The sequence below is a fragment of the Dendrobates tinctorius genome, unplaced genomic scaffold (assembly GCF_039654945.1).
Source record: "Dendrobates tinctorius isolate UK_male_01 unplaced genomic scaffold, ASM3965494v1 ptg000158l, whole genome shotgun sequence".
NCBI lineage: Eukaryota > Metazoa > Chordata > Amphibia > Anura > Dendrobatidae > Dendrobates > Dendrobates tinctorius.
This window is the reverse complement of record NW_027361825.1, coordinates 5,199,167-5,224,291: the sequence shown is the minus strand read 5'-3', so window position 1 is coordinate 5,224,291 and position 25,125 is coordinate 5,199,167. Positions and strand designations below refer to the sequence as shown.

General features: G+C 41.5%; 1 gene segment (V, D, J or C); it reads right to left on the bottom strand.

The window, feature by feature from the left end:
• LOC141051796 (T cell receptor alpha variable 36/delta variable 7-like) overlaps nt 1–25,125 on the bottom strand; it is an 85,966-nt gene that overhangs the window by 15,114 nt on the left and 45,727 nt on the right. Inside the window, 2 exon segments of the V gene segment in view lie at nt 8,011–8,066; nt 9,704–9,951. Of these exon segments, the coding sequence occupies nt 8,011–8,056 (46 nt within the window).

The window sequence follows — 25,125 nt, the reverse complement described above, 5'->3', positions numbered from 1 at the left end:
TTTCAATGTGGGGCTTTCGAAATAGTGATAATTTCATGATAATTTTTAAATACAGCTCCTTGTCGACACAGGTTTGTGGTTACTCGTATATCCCCTGCTGTGCACCACTGTTGCTTTCCTGTTCTCTCTACTCTACATATAGTTTCACACCTTTGCAGAGCAGTAGTCCGAAGCCAGGACCACAATGCAACGTCTACAGCAACGCTGCCTAACCACAGCATGGCCCTGTGAGCTCTCTAGTAGTTATACGCTGAGGATTTCCTTTCATTTCTTGTACAATTTTTTGTATTAGACTTGATTCTTTTTGCATCAATTAATAACAATGGTCATTTAAATACTAAACCCCCCCAAAAAAAAAACATTTTTACCCCCTTCCTATGACCCATGGACTGATACCACACCCCTTTGTTTGTTCGGAGGGATTCTTGACAAGATCTTTCAACCAAGAGCAAAAGGAATTGCACCGACCCCTCTCGTCAAGGGTCTCACAATAAAGGTTCAGATCCATTGTTACCCCATACATGCCAACTCTTCCCAAAGGTAGACGAGAATCATAATAGGGGAGATCTCCTGGACTCAGAAAAAGGCAGGCAAATCTGATAGGTGTCCGTGCTCTATCACATAGCCTAGTCTGTGGAAACTCTCCATCTTCACACCTAATGGATATAGCCAGATTTCTTCTGCTTGCATATACGGAGTGAAGAAATAGGGTGATATCAGCAAAGGGGTAGTTTGGAGTCTGCAAATGGGTGTTCTGCTACCTGCATGTGTTTTTAGAAGGTTTGATGTGTGGTCATTTTGAGGCCCTAAAGGTGTTCATATTTATTTGTTTGCAAAATTGTAGTTTTTAGGCACCTCCCAAAAATTATTACTTGTGGACTCATCCCCTTTTAAAGGTCGTGCCTAATCAGATCTATATCACACCATATTGCTGCTTCCTTCACGCCTCTACCATGCCCCCCTAAATGTGCTTAAGCCACAGATGAAGCCTCGATGAAGCCTCTGAAACCTGCTTACCTGGATGTTTTCAGAGGCTACTTCTACACTGGACAGATCTACAATTTCCTCCAGGACCCTCTATAAATTATAAACATTTGCTATTTTTGAGATAAATTATATCAAACGCTGTATAAATGAGGAGGTCATAAGGCCCCCAAATCTCCCCAATGGCCCTTCTAAAAAAGTATATGCTACCCAAGCCCAGGTCAGTAGTGCAACCAGAGTGAGTGAAGAGGTTTTGGAGCCTGGGGAGGACCCAAAAGGCCACTATGAGAAGACCAATAATATTAAGGACATGTGATAATGGGGGCCCAGTTGTACATGTTGCATTTGGGCCCACAAGCATTGGCCCGAATATAACAGTAGATTTGTATTTAGGAGCTCAAACTTCAGTGCGAGCAAGGAACACTTGACCGGCCGTCACCTATGTGGTCACACTTTACTTTTATCTGTCCATTACTAGCCACAGGATGTTGATATTTTCATCTTCTTTGTAGTTTAGACATATACTGGTCATACATATAACCACTGCTCACACCGCTACCGTGACTCAAATTGACCATTTTCATATCTCCCATTTACGTTGGTGATGACGTAGCCAGCCCATCATTCTCAAGACCAATGTAAGTTGGGTTCCTATGGCCACACTGGTTTATAATTACAATCCACCTTGAGTTCAATATTTAAAGGATTTGTCCACTGCTTGGATATTAGCTGCATGAGTTTTCATTAAATCACATCCGCATTGTTTGACCTGCTATATGTTTTGGGAGGAAAAGTTGAAGATTTTACGGTCATCATTTTGGAGTAAAAATTACTAAATGATTTATTGATCTTTTTTTGTTCTTTTGTGGGAGGCAGGATAAAAAACAAAACAAAACAGAATTCGGACATTTTCGGACAAACAGCGCCACACCTGTCAAAAGGTTAAAGACGGCATTGTAGCTCAGACTATTCACTTCAATGGAGCAAAGCTGACATACCAAACACAACCCCGGGACAGGTGTGGCGCTGTTTCTGGAAAAAAGTTTCCATGTTCTTCTAGCTCAGTAAAAGCCCTTTAAACCGTGCAAGGAGGATAGATGACAACATGTCACACTTAATCGATTTGTACGGTCTGATGCGGAGCAGATTGCTGAGGAATGTCGCCTATCAGATTTAGTTTGGCTGAAGTCCAATCTGACGTTACCTTGTAGTTGTTGTGAGCGCTCGCCATTTGGAGAATGCAGGTTTACGCAAGAGACAAGGCCAGACAGGCCCATGTTAGACGGTTGCTGATTAGTTAGGTCAGAAAAAGATTAGGGGTGGATATTTATAAAAAGGGAGATTACAATCTTGGTATAAAGGCAGCTAAAACAAATTATGAATTTCGAGCGAACACTATGTTTGGTTTTGGTCTAATCATAACCTTATGTACCACAGAGAGGCCCATAAAAACAGGAGAGTTAGGTCTGCATGCCCCTTTACCCAAAATGTGTAAAAGCGTAGCTGGAGAATACCCCAAAAATGTAAACATATAGCTGGAAAGTGCCCAAAAGGTGCAGCTAGAGAATAACCAAAAAGTGTAAAAGTATAGCTGGAGAGTACTCAAAATAATATATAATAATAATAATAATAATCTTTATTTTTATATAGCGCTAACATATTCCGCAGCGCTTTACAGTTTGCACACATTATCATCACTGTCCCCGATGGGGCTCACAATCTAAATTCCCTATCAGTATGTCTTTAGAATGTGGGAGGAAACCGGAATACCCGGAGGAAACCCACGCAAACACGGGGAGAACATACAAACTCCTTGCAGATGTTGTCCTTGGTGGGATTCAAACCCAGGACCCTAACCACTGAGCCACTGTGTATAATGCGTAGTTGTAGAGAACCCAAAAAGTGTAGCTGGAGAGTACCAAAAAATGCAGTTAGAGACTTCCCAAAAAGTGTATAAACATAGCTGGATAGTACCCAAAAAGTTTATAAGCATAGCTGGATAGTACCCAAAAAGTGTATAAGCATAGCTGGACAGTATCCAAAAAGTGTAGAAGCGTAGCTGGATAGTACCCCAAAAGTGTAGATACATAGCTGGAGAGAGTAAAAAGTGTAAAAGCATAATTATAGAATACTCAAAAAGTGTTAAAGCATAGCTGGAGAGTACCCAAAAGTGTAAACGTGTAGCTGAAGAATACCCAAAAAGCATTGCTGAAGAATACCCAAAAAGTGTAAAGCATAGCTGGATAGTACACAAAAAGTGTAAAAGCATAGCTGGAGAGAACCCAAAAAGTGTAAAAACATAGCTGGAGAGAACCCAAAAGGTATAGCTAGAGAGTACCCTAAAAGTGTAAAATCATAGCTGGAGAGAACCCAAAAGTGTAAACGTGTAGCTGAAGAATACCCAAAAAGCATTGCTGAAGAATACCCAAAAAGTGTAAAGCATAGCTGGATAGTACACAAAAAGTGTTAAAACATAGCTGGAGAGAACCCAAAAAGTGTAAAAACATAGCTGGAGGGAACCCAAAAGGTATAGCTAGAGAGTACCCTAAAAGTGTAAAATCATAGCTGGAGAGAACCCAAAAGTGTAAACGTGTAGCTGAAGAATACCCAAAAAGCATTGCTGGAGAATACCCAAAAAGTGTAAAAGCATTCTTAGAGAGAAACAAAATAAAATCGTAAAGCGTAACAGGAGAATAACAAAAAGTGAAAAAGCGTAACTGGAGAGTACCCAAAAAGTGTAAAAAGTATAGTTGGAGAGTACTCAAAAGAGTCAAAGTGTAGATGGAGAATACCCAAAAAAGAGTAAAAGCGTAGCTGGAGAATATCAAAAAAGAGCAAAAGCATAGCTGGAGAGAACCCAAAAAGTGAAAAAGCATAGCTGGAGAGTACCAAAAAAGAGCAAAAGCATAGCTGGAGAATACCAAAAATGAGCAAAAGCATAGCTGGAGAGAACCCAAAAGGTGTAGCTTGAAAGTAACCAAAAAGAGTAAAAGCATAGCTGGAGAGAACCCAAAAAGTGTAAAAGCATAGCTGGAGAGAACCCAAAAAGTGTAGCTGGAGAGAACCCAAAAAGTGTAAAAGCGTAGCTGGAGAATGCAAACGTAACAGTTGCACCTGCCCGAGCCACAGAAAAGGACACTAGTATTGTTAAAGGCAATGTTATGATCATCAGCATCCACTTCTGCTATAGCCACCAAGACCCTGCTTTCCAATAATGACCTCTCTGTCCTCCCACTGTGCTCCTACATCTATGCCAATTTTCACAAATTTGCCAGGACTGCCACATTTTTTCAGAAACAATAATAGCAAATTTGATGCATCTTAGACCAAAAACAACAAGATTTACACAATTGACACCCACAAATGAGTTGTTCTGTGTAAAGATTATAGAGGGTGAGACTAAACTGTCTCTCAGTTACCAGCACAAAATTTTGGTGACTATGCTCCTATACCCGCTAGCCGCTTACCAACGACGATCCGTTTCCTAGAATGCAACCACCCAATCCTTTCATAAAAGGCAAACATGCCCGGGTTTTCGTTTCCTAGCCATTGATCCCCAACATTCTTACCTCGAGGGCCACATTCAGCTCTGAAAGAGTGTCACGAGCCACATCTAGAGCCCCCCGAAGTTGTGAAATACAGATTATTTTTTGACAAGCCCTTCCCAGTCATCTCACCATCACAATTGCTCAGGGTCTTGTACATCCCCTTTTTTCCCCTTCTAACAAATCAACTTCTTGAACTGACCATTCAAATGCTGCTTAATATATCCCATCTCTAATAGGTGCCATTGTCATGGATAGAAATCAGCAAATCGATTTGATGCAATTCGAAATTGTGTACAATCTTAGGAAATTTGGCATATCTGGCGAATTCCAACAATTACTGATTCAATTTGCATGAGTCGCTAAAAAGATAATCACAACTTTTTTTTTTTTACATCAAGCAGAAGATTTAATCAGCCAACAAGGCTCATGTGGAGAAAGAACAAGAACTTCTACATGTTCATCAACAACCTGAGACTAAGGGACCCTCAAAGTCAATGTTACATGCAGCAGGATGTGGAGTAGGAGGAGGAGCAAGAGCAGGTGGATGTGGAGGGAAACATTGAAGTATCACATGCACAGGAAGGGGACAAGACTGACAGTGTGAAATATATTTGTTAACTATGGCCATGATCACCAATCGTGAAAAAGTGAACCAATCAAGCCCTGAGTCGTGCTGGCGAGCATGGTAAGCTGCATGCTTGATTGCATTTGAGCTGACAGGTGCATAATTAACATCAGGCAAAGAGTTGACTATTAGACAGACATGCTTTTAGACCCTCATCATAAAAACAAATTGCGTGATTTTTTTCAAAATTGGTGCATTACCAGGAAAAAGTTGTGTTCCCAGCTTGGCAAAGCTTTATGTCCGACCGCAAGTCTGACTGCTCCCTGTGGAGCCAACGCTCTTTCATCTTTGCCAGCACAACAATAATTAGCGATTACAGTATATTTCACAGGATGAACCAGATATTTTATCAGCCGCTGACACAACCTGATGCACTTCAACAAATAGCGGCTCGCCGACTGAACAGTGACTGCATCTTTTCTCCAGCAGAAACTCCAAGCCTCGTTCCTATTGACTTCTGGGTTAGCAATTTGGGCCAGTTCTTGCCACTGATCCAGTAGTCTTGTACAGCCTCCAGTGTGCGGTCAGAGAGGGTGTTCAGCACAAAAGGTGGCCATGTTCCACCAAGCAGACCAAGAAACCACCACAATTGTGGAAAGGCTCATATTTATCAAAATGAATCAGGCATGGATCAGTGCCGACGTTTTCACTTGCGGCTAATACCAATGATTAGATAGGCAGTAGCGTCTGTCTGCCTGTCCATGGTGTTCTACACTGTACTGCTGCTGACACTGATGATGCCACATGCCCCGCATTGGTCTATCCTTCCTGTTGTATCTCTGCTGTGCTAGGGCTGCCAGAGCTGGTCCTACATACTGTGCGGCTGCTGCCACTGCCATTGTCGTTACACAGTCAAATATCTGTTGCCTATCCAATGTTTTCTATAGCTATACTGTACTGCTGCTTGGAATCCTACCTTTTATAGGGTAAATTAACCTGAAACTGCTCCCAAAAAGGGGGTCATTTTGGCACAGTTTTTTTAAAAGCCATTGCGTCTTCATTTCTCAAACTGTAAACCTGTTACTGCTCACAAAAGAGGGATAATTGTTGGAAGGCTTGTTAAATAGCCATTGCTTCTTCATTTAGCAAACCTGTTGCTACTCCCCAAACAAGCATTACTTTTAGATCACTGCTAGCCAAAAAGTCACAACTTCTTTCGTATCCATCCAAGGTATATAAACATTGGCACAGCAGTTATCTGCCCTCAAAAATGGATAATTTCTGTACCCTTTTTAGTTTTTATAAAGTGTTAAAGTCTGCCTGTGCAGTGTGCTGTTATTCAGGCTGTTGATTACCACCCGTTTCCATCTGTTTACCCACATCCAGGTATCACTTTGATATTACTAACGCTATGTTTGCGTTAAAGAGCTTGAAAAGGGTTCAATAAAGTCCTAGGAAACCTCAGAGTGTTACACACATCTTTTTCTGGGCAATTGGAGGCTTTCCAGTATTCCAATTTGTGGCAAATTGATAATCTGCAAATCAAATCTTTGGGAAAAATTTGAGAAAATTGGCAAATTTCAATTTCAAAGGATTCAAGAGACAATCAGCGTTACTCACTTTACCTGTCGAGGTTTAACTGTAATGAATGAATATATATACTGTATTTTTCAGATTATAAGATGCACTTTTTTCCCAAAAAATTTGGGAGGGAAAATGGGTGCGTGTCTTATAATCTGAATGTAGCTTACCAGCTGCTGTGGAACAAGGTCCCAGGGTCGCTGCTGCAGGAACCTGGCAGTGATGGCAGGAGTGGGGAGATGCTGCGGGTCCCAGGCTGGTAGGTGGTGGGAGTTCAGCGGTGCAGGGTTCCGCTGACATTTAGTGAAAGCCTGGACACCCTGCACAGTCCATGGTTTTCAATGCGGTGGACTCCAGAAAAATTTCCGCCAGAGGCACCGCATGCGCAGACTGTGATCCCGAGCCGAGATCTCAATCTGCGCATTTTCTCAAAGTCCACCGCACTGAAAATCACAGAAAGTGCGGTGGTCACCGAGCTTTCACAAAATGTCGTCAGAACCCCCGCAACGCAGAGCACCACCTCCTACTAGCCTGATGTCCACAGCATCGCCTCACTCCTGCCTCCACCGAACATCCCCTCCTACCAGCCTGATGCCCACAGCATTGCCCCATCTCTGTCTCTGCCAAACACCACCTCCTGCCAGCCTGGTGCCTGCAGCATCGCCCCACTCTTGCCCCCGCCGAACGCACTCTCCTACCAGCCTGGGGCCTGCAGCATCACCCCACTCCTGCCTCCGCCGCCAGCTTCTTGTAGCAGCGACCCTGCCACCTGGGACCCCGCTCTACTGCCTACCTCCCAGATAAGCTGCTATACAAGCGGACTATAAGTCGCAGCACTATTTCATTAAAACATTTTTTTTCCTATTTTCATCCCCAAAATTTGGGGTGTGATTTATAATCTGGTGCATTTTACAATCCGCAAAATATGATAATTAAATAATATTGACCTTTCATAAATTATTTTAAAAAAAATGCCAAAAATATTGAAATGCTACATTTTTTAATGTTATAAACATTTCCATTATTATTTTCTAAAAATGTTCGGCATGGTCAGGTTTTTGTATTGGAAAATAGACAACATGAAATATATATAAACTAATGACCCAAACGATGACCACGGATGTCCTGATCAGTGACAGCCGAGGTCTCTGACCCATTACTTGTGTTTCCTGTTCTATGGCATGTTAACCAAATATATTACAATTCCTCTTCACTGACTGTTTTGTTGGTTTTTTATTTTTCTTTATAAATATTTGTGTCTAGATATCATTTACACCAAAAAAAGTTGACTTTTTCAATTTCAATATTAGAAATTAGGAAACGGATTCAAACCTTTCAAATAGAAGATCCAGAGAAGCGCAAAGCTGGAGCGAAACATTTCATCAATACTATGGAGGGAAGAAAAAAAAAAACAATAAAATATGTTTAGGAAAAAACTTAGGCAAAATGTTTGGAGACGGCAAATGAAAAATTCAGACAAGATAAATATCTCAAAAAGAACTCATATTGAATATCTCAAAGCCAGATCTTGTTGGCTTGATTTTTAGGCAAGAAACTCTTTTTGTCAAGTCATAAGACAGAATATCTTTTAATCTACATTATTATACAATATCAACGCGTTTCGATTACGTGCTGGGCGTTTCTTCAGGGTCTCTGATTAAAGACTATGGCGAAACATGTATTGATGTATAGATTTATATAAAATTACAAAAAACTCCAATTCTTGTTGTTACCGGCTAATGCAGTTCATTCTTTTATGTTTTTTTTTCAAAATTCACAAAAATGTTTAGAATTCCAAATTGTGCAGTTAAAATTTTTGCTACTTTTACTAATTTTTATTTCTCTTATATTTTTGTATTTTTTTTTATGTTCAATTGTTTGGTGGTGCAAAAACTTTTTGATATCCTTTAATCAAACAGCTAATATTTTGTGAACATTATATATGAAAAGAAAGGAAAAATGTAACTTTAAAAGTTTTTTTTATGAGTGTGTACACAAATGATCCACTAATGAAAATAAGAAAGGATATACCGTAATCAGAAGAAAAAGGACTAATCAACAAAATACAGAAAAAAAAAATGAAATTAAAAACCTGCCGATTCGCCCTCCTCATTATCACCTTATTTGAGATCCTATAAGGAGGAAGTTAACGTCTTTAGGGATTTTATCTGGAAGATTTCACAAAAAAGTCTTGCTAATTTCACATGAGACAAAGCGGATGGCACTGTTGCGTTCATATAGAGAATACTTCGGGTCACCGCCGTTCCACTAAGCTAAGATTATCACGAGGATCTGCAGTGGTCTCAGTTTGGTTTAGAAAAAGCATGGGGGGACCAAATGCAATGGGTGATATGGTGAATATGGGGCCAACTTTTGGAGTAGCACTAATAAAATTTTTCATTTATTTGTAAAATTATATATATATATATATATATATATATATATATAAATTTACATCTATCTATTATATATATATATATATATATATATATATCTGCTCAAAAACATAAAGGGAACACTATTCCATTTGCAACAGGCTGTTCGTGTTCCCTTTATTTTTTTGAGCAGCATATATATATATATATATATATATATATATATATATACACACACATACATCTACATATATATATATAAGCTCTATTAAAAAAAAATTTAGAACCAAAATTTACAAAAAAAAGAAAAATCTAAATCACGGTATATGCGTTCTAACAAAAAAGTATCAAGAATTTAAGACCAAAAAAGCAATGAAAAAAAAGTAAAAAAAAAAAAATCAAAACTTAATAGTTTTAATACTTAATAGTTTTTAAATTTAAAAAAAGTCTAAAAAGTTACAAAAAGCAAAAGCTGTGAGTCACATATACAAATATAAAATAATAATAGTAATGCTATCTTATGTTATTACTACACTTCATTTTTTTTTATTCTGTATATCACTAGCAATTAAAAGAAAAAGATTAAAAAACAAAAGCAGACCCACTTTTTCATCAGTCTCCATTAGTCCCTACGTATTCCCTCTCATTACCTTGTATGTCCTTATATTGGTCGCCTCTTCCCACCGGCTTTTTGTATGTGGGGTGTCCGGCTCTGCAGAGGACACAGGTCCTTCTGGGGGGTTCCACTTGATGATATTGACAGAGAATCCCTCTACTGTTCATTATGTGTGTTATGGCTGTAATCTTCACATCCTCACGTCACCACATCCTTCCTAATGGTGCAATAGTCTTTACTCCGGCCCATTGTGTGATTTCTTGTATCTCTAACCTACAAATTCTGAAAAAAATTGTGCTTGTATTACCATTCGATTATTATATTAGTAGCGTCAATAAAAAAAAAAAAGCGATCATTCAGGTTATTCAAAATAACCATTTTCTTATATATTTTCACAACATTATGATATTTTGTTGCTTTATTTTCTCTTTTTTATATATATATTGTTTTACGTTTTGTTGTCCATTTTACAGTTTTTTCCTAATGCTTTTTCACAACTTCTTTAAGATTTTGCCACGCACGTGTGTTTCATTTCCACAACGTTTTAACCCCCTTCTCCTAATGTGACCAATTTTAGCTTTTGCCCCCTTTCATTTTTCCTTCCTTTCTTCCAAGATCCATAACTTTATTTTTTTTTTTTTTTATGTAAGCGCATGAGTTTTTTTGTTTTTTTTTTGGGGCGAAATACTTTTTTTTTTTTTATTAAACCATTCCATTATATATCATGCGATGTACTGGAATATAAAAAGTAAAAAAAAAATACAAGCAGTGTAGAAATGGATAAAAAAAAGTGTCAATTTTTTTTTTATGATGTAATAAAAATGACTTGGTAAGATTACTACAATATCAAACTTGTATAGTTTGTTTTAAGCAATGAAAAGATTTTAAATTTAACTTAAAGAAAAAATGTGGTTTCCGTCGCCATTTTCAGACATGTATCACTTTATTTTTCTGTCAATGCTTTCTTGTTTGGGAACAAGCATAGCAAGCAGGCATTTTTATAGATAACATTTTGGAATATATATTATACAGTGGGGCAAAAAAGTATTTAGTCAGTCAGCAATAGTGCAAGTTCCACCACTTAAAAAGATGAGAGGCGTCTGTAATTTACATCATAGGTAGACCTCAACTATGGGAGACAAACTGAGAAAAAAAAATCCAGAAAATCACATTGTCTGTTTTTTTTCCATTTTATTTGCATATTATGGTGGAAAATAAGTATTTGGTCAGAAACAAGCAATCAAGATTTCTGGCTCTCACAGACCTGTAACTTCTTCTTTAAGAGTCTCCTCTTTCCTCCACTCATTACCTGTAGTAATGGCACCTGTTTAAACTTGTTATCAGTATAAAAAGACACCTGCGCACACCCTCAAACAGTCTGACTCCAAACTCCACTATGGTGAAGACCAAAGAGCTGTCAAAGGACACCAGAAACAAAATTGTAGCCCTGCACCAGGCTGGGAAGACTGAATCTGCAATAGCCAACCAGCTTGGAGTGAAGAAATCAACTGTGGGAGCAATAATTAGAAAATGGAAGACATACAAGACCACTGATAATCTCCCTCGATCTGGTGCTCCACGCAAAATCCCACCCCGTGGGGTCAGAATGATCACAAGAACGGTGAGCAAAAATCCCAGAACCACGCGGGGGGGACCTAGTGAATGAACTGCAGAGAGCTGGGACCAATGTAACAAGGCCTACCATAAGTAACACACTACACCACCATGGACTCAGATCCTGCAGTGCCAGACGTGTCCCACTGCTTAAGCCTGTACATGTCCGGGCCCGTCTGAAGTTTGCTAGAGAGCATTTGGATGATCCAGAGGAGTTTTGGGAGAATGTCCTATGGTCTGATGAAACCAAACTGGAACTGTTTGGTAAAAACACAACTTGGCGTGTTTGGAGGAAAAAGAATACTGAGTTGCATCCATCAAACACCATACCTACTGTAAAGCATGGTGGTGGAAACATCATGCTTTGGGGCTGTTTCTCTGCAAAGGGGCCAGGACGACTGATCCGGGTACATAAAAGAATGAATGGGGCCATGTATCGTGAGATTTTGAGTGCAAACCTCCTTCCATCAGCAAGGGCATTGAATATGAAACGTGGCTGGGTCTTTCAACATGACAATGATCCAAAGCACATCGCCAGGGCAACGAAGGAGTGGCTTCGTAAGAAGCATTTCAAGGTCCTGGAGTGGCCTAGCCAGTCTCCAGATCTCAACCCTATAAAAAACCTTTGGAGGGAGTTGAAAGTCCGTGTTGCCAAGCGAAAAGCCAAAAACATCACTGCTCTAGAGGAGATCTGCATGGAGGAATGGGCCAACATACCCACAACAGTGTGTGGCAACCTTGTGAAGACTTACAGAAAACGTTTGACCTCTGTCATTGCCAACAAAGGATATATCACAAAGTATTGAGATGAAATTTTGTTTCTGACCAAATATTTATTTTCCACCATAATATGCAAATAAAATAAAAAAAAAAACAGACAATGTGATTTTCTGGATTTTTTTTTCTCAGTTTGTCTCCCATAGTTGAGGTCTACCTATGATGTAAATTACAGACGCCTCTCATCTTTTTAAGTGGTGGAACTTGCACTATTGCTGACTGACTAAATACTTTTTTGCCCCACTGTATTTTGATTGTTTTTTTTTGTTTTTTTTGCATTTTTTTGTGAGAGGAGGCAACGTGGACCAGCGATGTCTCAGCAGATGTCACAGGATTGTTTTCCAAGGCAGATGTCGGCTGTGTAACAGAGCCAGTATCTGACTCTTGAGCCGGCTCCATACACCCGCACCCGACCTACAGTAGAACATATTATTACTTCCTTCCTATGTCATGAAGAGGTTACATATTCATTATATACTTGCAATCTCCTTTATTTTTGTAGTTATTTTTTTATTAACTTTTTTATTTTCTTTTGTAATTATATATATGCATGTGTATATATATATATATATATATATATATATATATATATATATATATGCACCCTTTTTCTTTAAAGAGAAACCATTATCATAAATTTTAATTTCTGAAATCAACAGTACACATGAAAATATTAAAATTTGTAATGTATCTTATTAGTGGAAAAATCTACTTATTTCTCCCCAATGTCGTTGTACAGGACAGACAATGCAGTTAACCTCAACGCGTCTTGAAGTTGGACTAACTTGTTCTTCAGAAGAACTAGGAGATTACTGTGGTTCTCCTGATTAAGTTAGTGCAACCTCGAAACGCGTTGAGGTTAAACTGCATTGTCTGTCGTACACAACGTCTTCTGGATTTTTATTGACAGCACAGATCACCACTCCTATCCTCCAAGCACTTGTTTAACACAGCAAGTTCTCCTGCCCCGAGGGTGCTGCAGCAGCTGTCACCTGTTTGATTCCTCAGTCGTGGGTTACACAAATTCCGAAAAGGTGAGCAGTTACTTATTCCCTCACCTTGTATATCAAAAAAGGCGTTTTAGAAATTTGTGCCCCCATCTTTTTAAGAAATGACAATTGGTGCTCATAAAGTTCTATGGACGAGGGAGGAGCTAGAGGCAAACACAGACATCCTACTGCAAGTTCTCCCGAAACGACAGGTACACTTTCAAAGTTGTTTCTTTTTTGCTGCTTCTATCTTTCATGTTCCTCATTCCCACAACTCTCTTCTTTGTTTCTAACTCTCTCGTCATCTGATAGATACATAAGTTATGTTTTGTTCTGATAGATTCTGAAGGCCTCATTTACACATAAATTCAGATTTCAAAACCAAAATTATGTTTAAAAAAAAACTTTCTGCAAAAGGGTTTCTCCTTGCAAGGGACTTGAAAGCGAGTATTCATTTCAGTTATTTAAACACAATTTCAGATTATTTTTTTTTTACAGGCATGGAAAAACTAATACAATTTTCCTCTTTTGAATGTGTCATCATTGGACTGTAAGCGGTCATCTCCATCATGTTCCATTGCCAATATAAATATTATTAAAATATAAATTTACTTTTCATGTAGCACCAGTATACATACAGTGGGGAAAATACGTATTTGATACACTGCCGACTTTGTACGTTTCCAACCTACAAAGAATGGAGAGGTCTGTAATTTTTATCGTAGGTACATTTCACCTGTGAGAGACAGACTCTAAAAAAAAAAATCACATTGTATGATTGTTACATAATTAATTTGTATTTTATTGCCTGAAATAAGTATTTGATCACCAACCAACCAGCAAGAATTCTGCCTCTCACAGACCTATTAGTTTTTGTTTAAGAAGCCTCCTATTCTGCACTCATTACCTGGATTAGTTGCACCTGTGTGATCTCGTTACCTGTATAAAAGACACCTGTCCACACACTCAGTCACACTCCAACCTCTCCACCATGGCCAAGACCAAAGACCTGTCTAAGGACACCATGGATAAAATTGTAGACCTGCACAAGGCTGGGATGAACTACAGGACCATAGGCAAGCAGCCTATGTGAGAAGGTAACAAATATTAGCACAATTATTAAAAAATGGAAGAAACACAAGATGACTGTGAACCTTCCTCAGTCTGGAGCTCCATTCAAGATCTCATCTCATGGGGTAAGGATAATTCTGAGAAAGGTCAGAAATCAGCTCAGAACTACACAGAAGGACCTGGTCAATGACCTGAAGAGAGCTGGGACCACAGTCTCAAACATTACTGTTAGTAACACACTACACTGTAATGGATTAAAATCCTGCACGGCACGCAAGGCCTCCTGCTCACATCAGCACATGTCCAGGCCCGTTTGAAATTAGCCAATGACAATCTGGATGATCTAGAGCAGTGGTCCCCAACCTTTTTTGCACCAGGGACCGGCTTCAAGCAAGACCATTCTTCCATGGCCCGGCAGGGCGGGGATGGAGGTGTGACAGGGGCGGGGCTTTGGTCACAAGGGGGTGGGGCTATGGATGCGGTTGTAGTTTAGCAATGCATACTTATCATTTAATTATAACATTTATAATGTGACTCAACTCACCATAGGTTTTGAATGAGTGGGAGCACCTGGCTTGTTTCTCTGTTTCAGTGGGAGCACTGGGCTACTTCTACTGATGACCGTCACTGCTAATGATGATTGGAACCTACAAGGAAATGGAGCATTGAGCACTTAAGAAAAATTGTACTGGAGTACTGTACATGCTGATTATTTTCTAATCATCAGAAAATGTATGTGTGGTTCCCCCCGTCTTGTCCAGCTCTGTGTGGCTCCCCCTGTTGTATGCATGGCTCCCCTGTCCCATCCCTGTATACATGGCTCTGCTCCCATCCTCCCATCCTTGCATACATAGCTATGCTCCCACTCTCCCATCCTGTATACATGGCTCTGCTCCCACTCTCCCATCCTGTATACATGGCTCCCCTGTCCCATCCTGTATACATGGCTCCCCTCCCACTCTCCCTCCCTTGTATATATGGCTCTGCTCCCACTATCCCTCCCTTGTATATATGGCTCTGCTCCCACTATCCCTCCCTTGTATATATGGCTCTGCTCCCACTCTCCCTCCCTTGTATATATGGCTCTGCTCCCACTCTCCATCCCTTGTATATATGGCTCCGCTCCCACTCTCCCTCCCTTGTATATATGGCTCCGCTCCCACTCTCCCTCCCTTGTATATATGGCTCCGCTCCCACTCTCCCTCCCTTGTATATATGGCTCCGCTCCCACTCTCCCTCCCTTGTATATATGGCTCCGCTCCCACTCTCCCTCCCTTGTATATATGGCTCTGCTTCCACTCTCCCTCTCTTGTATATATGGCTCCGCTCCCACTCTCCCTCCCTTGTATATATGGCTCCGCTCCCACTCTCCCTCCCTTGTATATATGGCTCTGCTTCCACTCTCCCTTCCTTGTATATATGGCTCTGCTCCCACTCTCCCTCCCTTGTATATATGGTTCTGCTCGCACTCTCCCTCCCTTGTATATATGGCTCCGCTCCCACTCTCTCTCCCATATATATGGCTCCGCTCCCACTCTCCCACCCTTGTATATATGGCTCTGCTTCCACTCTCCTTCCCTTGTATATATGGCTCTGCTCCCACTCTCCCTCCCTTGTATATATGGCTCTGCTTCCACTCTCCCAGCCTCCCTTGTATATATGGCTCCGCTCCCACTCTCCCTCCCTTGTATACAGTGGGGGCAAAAAAGTATTTAGTCAGTCAGCAATAGTGCAAGTTCCACCACTTAAAAACATGAGAGGCGTCTGTAATTTACATCATAGGTAGACCTCAACTATGGGAGACAAACTGAGAAAAAAAAATCCAGAAAATCACATTGTCTGTTTTTTTTTCATTTTATTTGCATATTATGGTGGAAAATAAGTATTTGGTCAGAAACAAGCAATCAAGATTTCTGGCTCTCACAGACCTGTAACTTCTTCTTTAAGAGTCTCCTCTTTCCTCCACTCATTACCTGTAGTAATGGCACCTGTTTAAACTTGTCATCAGTATAAAAAGACACCTGTGCACACCCTCAAACAGTCTGACTCCAAACTCCACTATGGTGAATACCAAAGAGCTGTCAAAGGACACCAGAAACAAAATTGTAGCCCTGCACCAGGCTGGGAAGACTGAATCTGCAATAGCCAACCAGCTTGGAGTGAAGAAATCAACTGTGGGAGCAATAATTAGAAAATGGAAGACATACAAGACCACTGATAATCTCCCTCGATCTGGTGCTCCACGCAAAATCCCACCCCGTGGGGTCAGAATGATCACAAGAACGGTGAGCAAAAATCCCAGAACCACGCGGGGGGACCTAGTGAATGAACTGCAGAGAGCTGGGACCAATGTAACAAGGCCTACCATAAGTAACACACTACGCCACCATGGACTCAGATCCTGCAGTGCCAGGCGTGTCCCACTGCTTAAGCCTGTACATGTCCGAGCCCATCTGAAGTTTGCTAGAGAGCATTTGGATGATCCAGAGGAGTTTTGGGAGAATGTCCTATGGTCTGATGAAACCAAACTGGAACTGTTTGGTAGAAACACAACTTGTCGTGTATGGAGGAAAAAGAATACTGAGTTGCATCCATCAAACACCATATCTACTGTAAAGCATGGTGGTGGAAACATCATGCTTTGGGGCTGTTTCTCTGCAAAGGGGCCAGGACGACTGATCCGGGTACATGAAAGAATGAATGGGGCCATGTATCGTGAGATTTTGAGTGCAAACCTCCTTCCATCAGCAAGGGCATTGATGATGAAACGTGGTTGGGTATTTCAACATGACAATGATCCAAAGCACACCGCCAGGGCAACGAAGGAGTGGCTTCGTAAGAAGCATTTCAAGGTCCTGGAGTGGCCTAGCCAGTCTCCAGATCTCAACCCTATAGAAAACCTTTGGAGGGAGTTGAAAGTCCGTGTTGCCAAGCGAAAAGCCAAAAACATCACTGCTCTAGAGGAGATCTGCATGGAGGAATGGGCCAACATACCAACAACAGTGTGTGGCAACCTTGTGAAGACTTACAGAAAACGTTTGACCTCTGTCATTGCCAACAAAGGATATATCACAAAGTATTGAGATGAAATTTTGTTTCTGACCAAATACTTATTTTCCACCATAATATGCAAATAAAATGAAAAAAAAACAGACAATGTGATTTTCTGGATTTTTTTTTCTCAGTTTGTCTCCCATAGTTGAGGTCTACCTATGATGTAAATTACAGACGCCTCTCATCTTTTTAAGTGGTGGAACTTGCACTATTGCTGACTGACTAAATACTTTTTTGCCCCACTGTATATGGCTCCGCTCGGCTCCCCCATCCTCCCCCATCATACTTACCCTCACATCGCTGACCTTCCGTCCCGTCGCTGAACTTCCCTCCCTGCATCTCGCGGCGCTTCAGCTCCTGTGCGGAGCAGTCACGTGCTACCGCTCATTAAGGTCTATGAATATGGACGCCACGCCTATGGGAGATGAGTGGCGTCCATATTCATGACCTTAAATGAGCTGTACACTTGACCGCTCAGCGCTGGAAGAAGCCGCCGACAGGGACCAGTGAGTATCAGCTGCTGCACCGCCGCCGGCTCCCCTTGTGTCCGCAGACCGGCAAGGGCACTGCAACGGTCCGGTGCTGGGCCGCGGACCGGTGGTTGGGGACCCCTGATCTAGAGTAAGCATTGGAGAAGGTCATGTGGTCAAAAAAAAATAGAACATTTTGGTATCAACTCAGTCGCCGTGTTTGGAGGAAGAAAAACGAGTAGAACCCCAAGAACACCTTCCCAACCTTGCATCATGGTGGGGGAAACATCATACTTTGGGGTGCTTTTCTGGAAAGGGGACAGGACGACGACAGCGTACTAAAGGGAGGATGGATGGGGTCATGTATTGCGAGATTTTGGCCAACGACTTCCTTCCCTCAGTAAGAGCATTGAAGGTGGGTCGTGGTTGGGTCTTCCCCCATGACAATGACCCGAAACACACAGCCAGGGCAACTAAGGAGTGGCTCCATAAGAAGCATTTCTAGATCCTGGAGTGGCCTAGCCAGTCTACAGACCTGAACCCAATAGAATATCTTTGACTGAAACTCAATGTTGCCCAGTGATTGCCCCGAAACCGTGATTCCCCCGAAACCTGAAAGATCTGGAGAAGATCTGTATGGAGGAGTTGGCCAAAATCCCTGCTGCAGTGTGTGCAAACCTGGTCAAGAACTACAGGAAACGTCTGACCTCTGTAACTGCAAACAAAGGTTTCTGGACCAAACATTAAGTTGTTTTTCTATTGTATCAAATACTTATTTCCTGCAATAAAATGCAAATTATGTAAAAATCATATAATGTGATTTTTTTTAAAGATTCTGTCTCTCGCAGGTGAACTGTACCTACAATAAAATTACAGACCCCTCCATTCTTTGTAGGTGGGAAAACTTACAAAGTCGGCAGAGTATCAAATAAAAGTACATTTATATTTAATATTTATATTGGCAATGGAACAGTAGGTGACCGCTTACTGTCCAACGATGACACATACAAAAGAGGAAAATAGTATTAGTTTTTCCATGCCTGTAAAAAAAACTAATATCTGAAATTGTGTTTAAATAACTAAAAGTCCCTTCCAAGGAAAACTGTACATTATATTACAGATCCTAAGTTACATCCTGTGGATCTTTTCAAGGACATACTGATAGGGAATTTAGATTGTGAGCACCATCGGGGACAGTGATGAAAAATGTGTGCAAACTGTAAAGCGCTGCGGAATATGTTAGCGCTATATAAAAATAAAGATTATTATTATTATTATCTTTTATTATAAAAATGAAAACATAACAATAACAGAAGTGAAACAAAAATATCAGCCAGAAAAAAAATCAGTATAATAAACACTGGTCCAGCCGCTCATTCTCTCCTCTCACATATATTATACATAGTGTATATACAGAATAATAACTAATATTAAGTACTTACACCTTCTGGTCCAGTCACCAAACAAACTAATAACAAACAAAATAAACAATAGCAAACAAAACTATATACATACATTTTTTTAATTTTAAATAAAATAACCACAAACTATACAAATCTATACAATACTAAGCTAATCCCCACTCCACACTCAAACCCACCATTCCCAATCCCCGCACTGAACTGAGAGCTGGTCCTGCGTCTCATGCCTCAGTCCATGTCCAACGTCCAGATCAGGCAGTGCCAGTTTTGCCCCCAAACACTCCAGTGTCCCATAGTCCCACAAGATAAACCCGACTCCCCCCTTTTCCCACCACCCAACCTAACACCTACACCCAAATCTATATCCCTATATACAATATATACAGCAGCACACACTATAATAATCACAAATATACAGCATATACAGAATGGGAGGAATAGGGCTAAGCAACAGCACATGTGAAAAAGACTGAATATGAGTCAACAATGTGATGCAGCAGCATAAAAGGCAAATGCAATTCTAGGATGTATTAACAGAAGCATACAGTCTTGATCACGTGGTCATTATTGCCCTCTACTCCTCTTTGGTCAGACCTAATCTGGAATACTGTGTCCAGTTTTGGGTGCCACATTTTAAAAAAGACATCAACAAACTGGAGCAAGTACAGAAAAGAGCGACCAGAATGGTGACCGGTCTGCAAACCGTGTCTTATGAGGAAAGGTTGCAGGATTTGGGAATGTTTAGCTTGAAGAAGAGAAGACTGAGAGGAGACTTAATAGCTGTCTACAAATATCTCAAGGGCTGTCACATTGTAGAAGGATCATCTTTATTCTCATTTGCACAAGGAAAGACTAGAAGCAATGGGATGAAACTGAATGGGAGGAGACACAGATTAGATATTAGAAAAAACTTTTTGACAGTTAGAGTGATCAATGAGTGGAACAGGCTGCCAAGAGAGGTGGTGAGTTCTCCTTCAATAGAAGTCTTCAAACAGAGGCTGGACAGACATCTGTCTGGGATGATTTAGCGAATCCTGCTTTAAGCAGGGTGTTGGACCAGATGGCCCAGGAGGTCCCTTCCAACTCTATGATTCTATGATTCTAAATCACAAAGCCCAAGTACGGCGACTGCAGCCCTACATCACAATATACCGATCAAACAAAACAAAAATCTACAGTGTCAGCAGCAGCCCACCACCAGGAAAGGAGAAGAGCAGACTAGGGCACACTAAAAGAAAAGCCCCTCCAGAAGAAAGCGGCCTTACGTGTGCCCAGTCTCTCATACTCCAGAGAGCGCACCTTCACCAGGTCACCGAGTATGGTCCTAAACACATCGTCCACAGGGACTTTTCAATCCAATGGAGGCGCCCACCCTGTTGTACACCTCTGTGTTGAAGGGACAACGAAGCTGGAAGTGGTCCATGCTTTCCATCAAGTGTAACAATGCTCCCGATGACAGTTCCTGTCCTCAGAGCTCCTACACTTCAGATTGTCCCTCACACACAGTTTCCCATGGAAGCGGCGCCAAGCCAAGTCCCAAAACTTTGAGGGGTTCCTGATAGATTTGAGAAGATGCAAGATCCCAACTTGGGCAATCCCTGAGCACCAAGGGCCTCTGGAAATGGGTCAACAGAACCCTATTGTCAAAGAGTTTCCTTGGCAGAGTCCTGATCTCCCATATTCCCAGACCCCACTGGCGAATTACCTTCAGAACCAAGGTAGCGTAAGCTGGAAGATGTCCAAGCGGTGTGCGAAGATCCTTCACTTGCCCTCCTGTCTCTCACTCCTGGAAGAAAGACTGAAACCATCCCCTACAGGAGAATACCCACGGATGAGCCCTCTCTTTTCAGAGGTTTGCAATATTGTTTTTAACCCCTTCCTGACATGAGACGTACTATCCCGTCCACGGTACCCGGGCCCGTATGACCGGGGACGGGATAGTACGTCTACCGCGATCAGCGGCGCCCACGTGGTGAGCGCCGCTGATCGCGGCCGGGTGTCAGCTGATTATCACAGCTGACACCCGGCACAATGTGTCAGGGGCGGTCACGGACCGCCCCCGACACATTAACCCCTTGCACACCGCGATCAAACGCGATCGCGGTGTACCGGGAGTTAAAGGGAAGCATCGGCAGGGAGGGGGCTCCCTCCGTGCTTCCCTGAGCCCCCCACGGCAGCGCAATGTGCAGCGCTGCTGCGGGGGGCTCCTATCCTCCAGGCCCCCGAATCCAAGATGGCGACGGGGGCCTTCGGGGGCCTGGGGAAGCTGGCTTCCTCAGTGCCTGCAAAGCGCAGGCATGAGGAAGCCTTGTGCACTGCCTGTGACAGATTGCTGATCTGTCACAGTGATCTGTGATGTGACAGATCAGCGATCTGTCACAGGACAGTGATGTCCCACCTGGGACTATGTAATAAAGTAAAAAAAAATTAAAAAAAAAGTGTAAAACTAAATTTAAAAAAATCGCCAAATAAATTAGTAAAAAAAAAAAAAAATATTCCCCAATAAATTCATTTTTTTAAAATAATAAAAAAAAAAAACAATAAAAGTACACATATTAGGTATCGCCGCGTCCGTAACGACCTGCCCTATAAAACTGTCCCATTAGTTAACCCCTTTAGCGAACCCCTTAAAAAATAAAAATAAAAAACGAAGCAAAAAATAATGATTTATTATCATACCGCCAAACAAAAAGTGCAATAACGCGAGATCAAAAAGACGCATATAAATATCCATGGTACCGCTGAAAACGTCATCTTGTCCCGCAAAAAACAAGCCGCCACACAGCATCATCAGCAAAAAAATAAAAAAGTTATAACTCGCAGAATAAAGCGATGCAAAAATAATTATTTTTTATATAAAATAGTTTTCATTGCATAAAACCGACAAAAACATAAAAAAACGACCTAAATGAGGTATCGCTGTAACCGTACTGACCCGAAGAATAAAACCGCTTTATCAATTTTACCGCACGCGGAACGGTGTAAACGCACCCCCCCCAAAAGAAATTCATGAAACGCTGGTTTTTGTTCATTCTGCGTCCCAAAAATCGGAATAAAAAGCGATCAAAAAATTTCACGTGCCCGAAAATGGTACCAATAAAAACGTCAACTCGTCCCGCAAAAAATAAGACCTCACATGACTCGGTGGGTCAAAATACGGAAAAATTATAGCTCTCAATATGTGGTGATGCAAAAACTATTTTTACAATAAAAAGCATCTTTTAGCGTGCGACAGCCGCCAAACATAAAAACCGCCATAAATAGTAAATCAAACCCCCCGTTATCACCCCTTTAGTTAGGGAAAAATAATAAAATAAAAAAAATGTATTTATTTCCATTTTTCCATTAGGGTTAGGGCTAGGGTTAGGGCTAGGGGTGTGTTGGGGTAGGGTTAGGGTTAGGGCTAGGGTTAGGGTTAGGGCTAGGGTTAGGGCGTCTGATCTCAATTCCAGCCAATTCTGAGTTGAAAAAGTCAAATGGTGCTCCTTCCCTTCCAAGCTCTGCTATGCACCCAAACAGTGTTTTACCCCCTCATGTAGGGTATCAGCCTACTCAGGACAAATTGCAAAACAATTTTTGGGGTCCAATTTCTCCTTTTACCCTTAGGAAAATAAAAAATTGGGGGCAAAAATATCATTTTTGTGGAAAAAAAATGATTTTTTTATTTTCACGTCCGAGTGTTATAAACTTCTGTGAAGCACTTGGGGGTTCAAAGTGCTCACCACACATCTAGATAAGTTCCGTGGGGGGTCTAGTGTCCAAAATGGGGTCACTTGTGGGGAGTTTCAATAGTTTAGGTACATCAGGGGCTCTCCAAACGCACATGACACCCGCAGACCATTCCATCAAAGTCTGCGTTCCAAAACGTCACTGCTTCCCTTCCGAGCCCCGACGTGTGTCCATACAGTAGTTTTCTCCCACATATGGGGTGTCAGCGTACTCAGGACAAATTGGACAACAACTTTTGGGGTCCAATTTCTCCTGGTACCCTTGGGAAAATAAAAAAAATGGTGACTAAAAGATCATGTTTGTGGAAAAAATACGAATTTTTTATTTTCACGCCCGGGCGTTGTAAACTTCTGTGAAGCACTGGGGGGGTCAAAGTGCTCACCACACATCTAGATAAGTTCCTTGGGGGGTCTAGTTTACAAAATGGTGTCATTTGTGGGGGGTTTCCACTGTTTAGGTACATTAGGGGCTCTCCAAAGGCAACATGACACCCGCAGACCATTCCATCAAAGTCTGCATTCCAAAACGTCACTACTTCCCTTCCGAGCCCTGACGTGTGCCCATACAGTAGTTTTCTCCCACATATGGGGTAGCAGCGTACTCAGGACAAATTGGAAAACAACTTTTGGGGTCCAATTTCTCCTGGTACCCTTGGGAAAATAAAAAAATGGTGACTAAAAGATCATGTTTGTGGAAAAAATACGAATTTTTTATTTTCACGCCCGGGCGTTGTAAACTTCTGTGAAGCACTGGGGGGGTCAAAGTGCTCACCACACATCTAGATAAGTTCCTTGGGGGGTCTAGTTTACAAAATGGTGTCATTTGTGGGGGGTTTCCACTGTTTAGGTACATTAGGGGCTCTCCAAAGGCAATATCACACCCGCAGACCATTCCATCAAAGTCTGCATTCCAAAACGTCACTACTTCCCTTCCGAGCCCCGACGTGTGCCCATACAGTAGTTTTCTCCCACATATGGGGTATCAGCATACTCAGGACAAATTGGACAACAACTTTTGGGGTCCAATTTCTCCTGGTACCCTTGGGAAAATAAAAAAATGGTGACTAAAAGATCATGTTTGTGGAAAAAATACGAATTTTTTATTTTCACGCCCGGGCGTTGTAAACTTCTGTGAAGCACTGGGGGGGGTCAAAGTGCTCACCACACATCTAGATAAGTTCCTTAGGGGGTCTAGTTTCCAAAATGGTGTCATTTGTGGGGGGTTCCACTGTTTTGGTACATCAGGAGTTTTCCAAACGCGACATGGTGTCCGATCTCAATTCCAGCCAAAAACGTCAAATGGCGCTGCTTCCCTTCCGAGCTCTGCCATGCCCCCAAATAGTGGTTTACCCCCACATGTGGGGTATCAGCGTACTCAGGACAAATTGCACAATAACTTTTAGGGTCCTGTTACCCTTGGAAAAATAAGAATTGAGGGTGAAAAGATCATTTTTGTGGAAAAAATATGATTTTTTAATTGTATGGCTTTATGTTATAAACTTCTGTGAAGCCCATGGGGGTTCAAAGTTCTCACCACACATCTAGATAAGTTCCTTAGGGTGTCTAGTTTCCAAAATGGTGTCATTTGTGGGGGGTTTCCACTGTTTTGGTACATCAGGGGTTTTCCAAACGCGACATGGTGTCCGATCTCAATTCCAGCCAAAAACGTCAAATGGCGCTGCTTCCCTTCCGAGCTCTGCCATGCGCCCAAATAGTGGTTTACCCCCACATGTGGGGTATCAGCGTACTCAGGACAAATTGCACAATAACTTTTAGGGTCCTGTTACCCTTGGAAAAATAAGAATTGAGGGTGAAAAGATCATTTTTGTTGAAAAAATATGATTTTTTAATTGTATGGCTTTATGTTATAAACTTCTGTGAAGCCCATGGGGGTTCAAAGTTCTCACCACACATCTAGATAAGTTCCTTAGGGGGTCTAGTTTCCAAAATGGTGTCATTTGTGGGGGGTTTCCACTGTTTTGGTACATCAGGGGTTTTCCAAACGCGACATGGTGTCCGATCTCAATTCCAGCCAAAAACGTCAAATGGCGCTGCTTCCCTTCCGAGCTCTGCCATGCGCCCAAATAGTGGTTTACCCCCACATGTGGGGTATCAGCGTACTCAGGACAAATTGCACAATAACTTTTAGGGTCCTGTTACCCTTGGGAAAATAAAAATTGGGGTGAAAAGATCATTTTTGTGGAAAAAATATGATTTTTTAATTGTACCGCTGTACGTTATAAACTTCTGTAAAGCCCTTGTGGGTTCAAAGTTCTCACCACATATCTAGATAAGTTCCTTGGGGGGTCTAGTTTCCAAAATGGGGTCACTT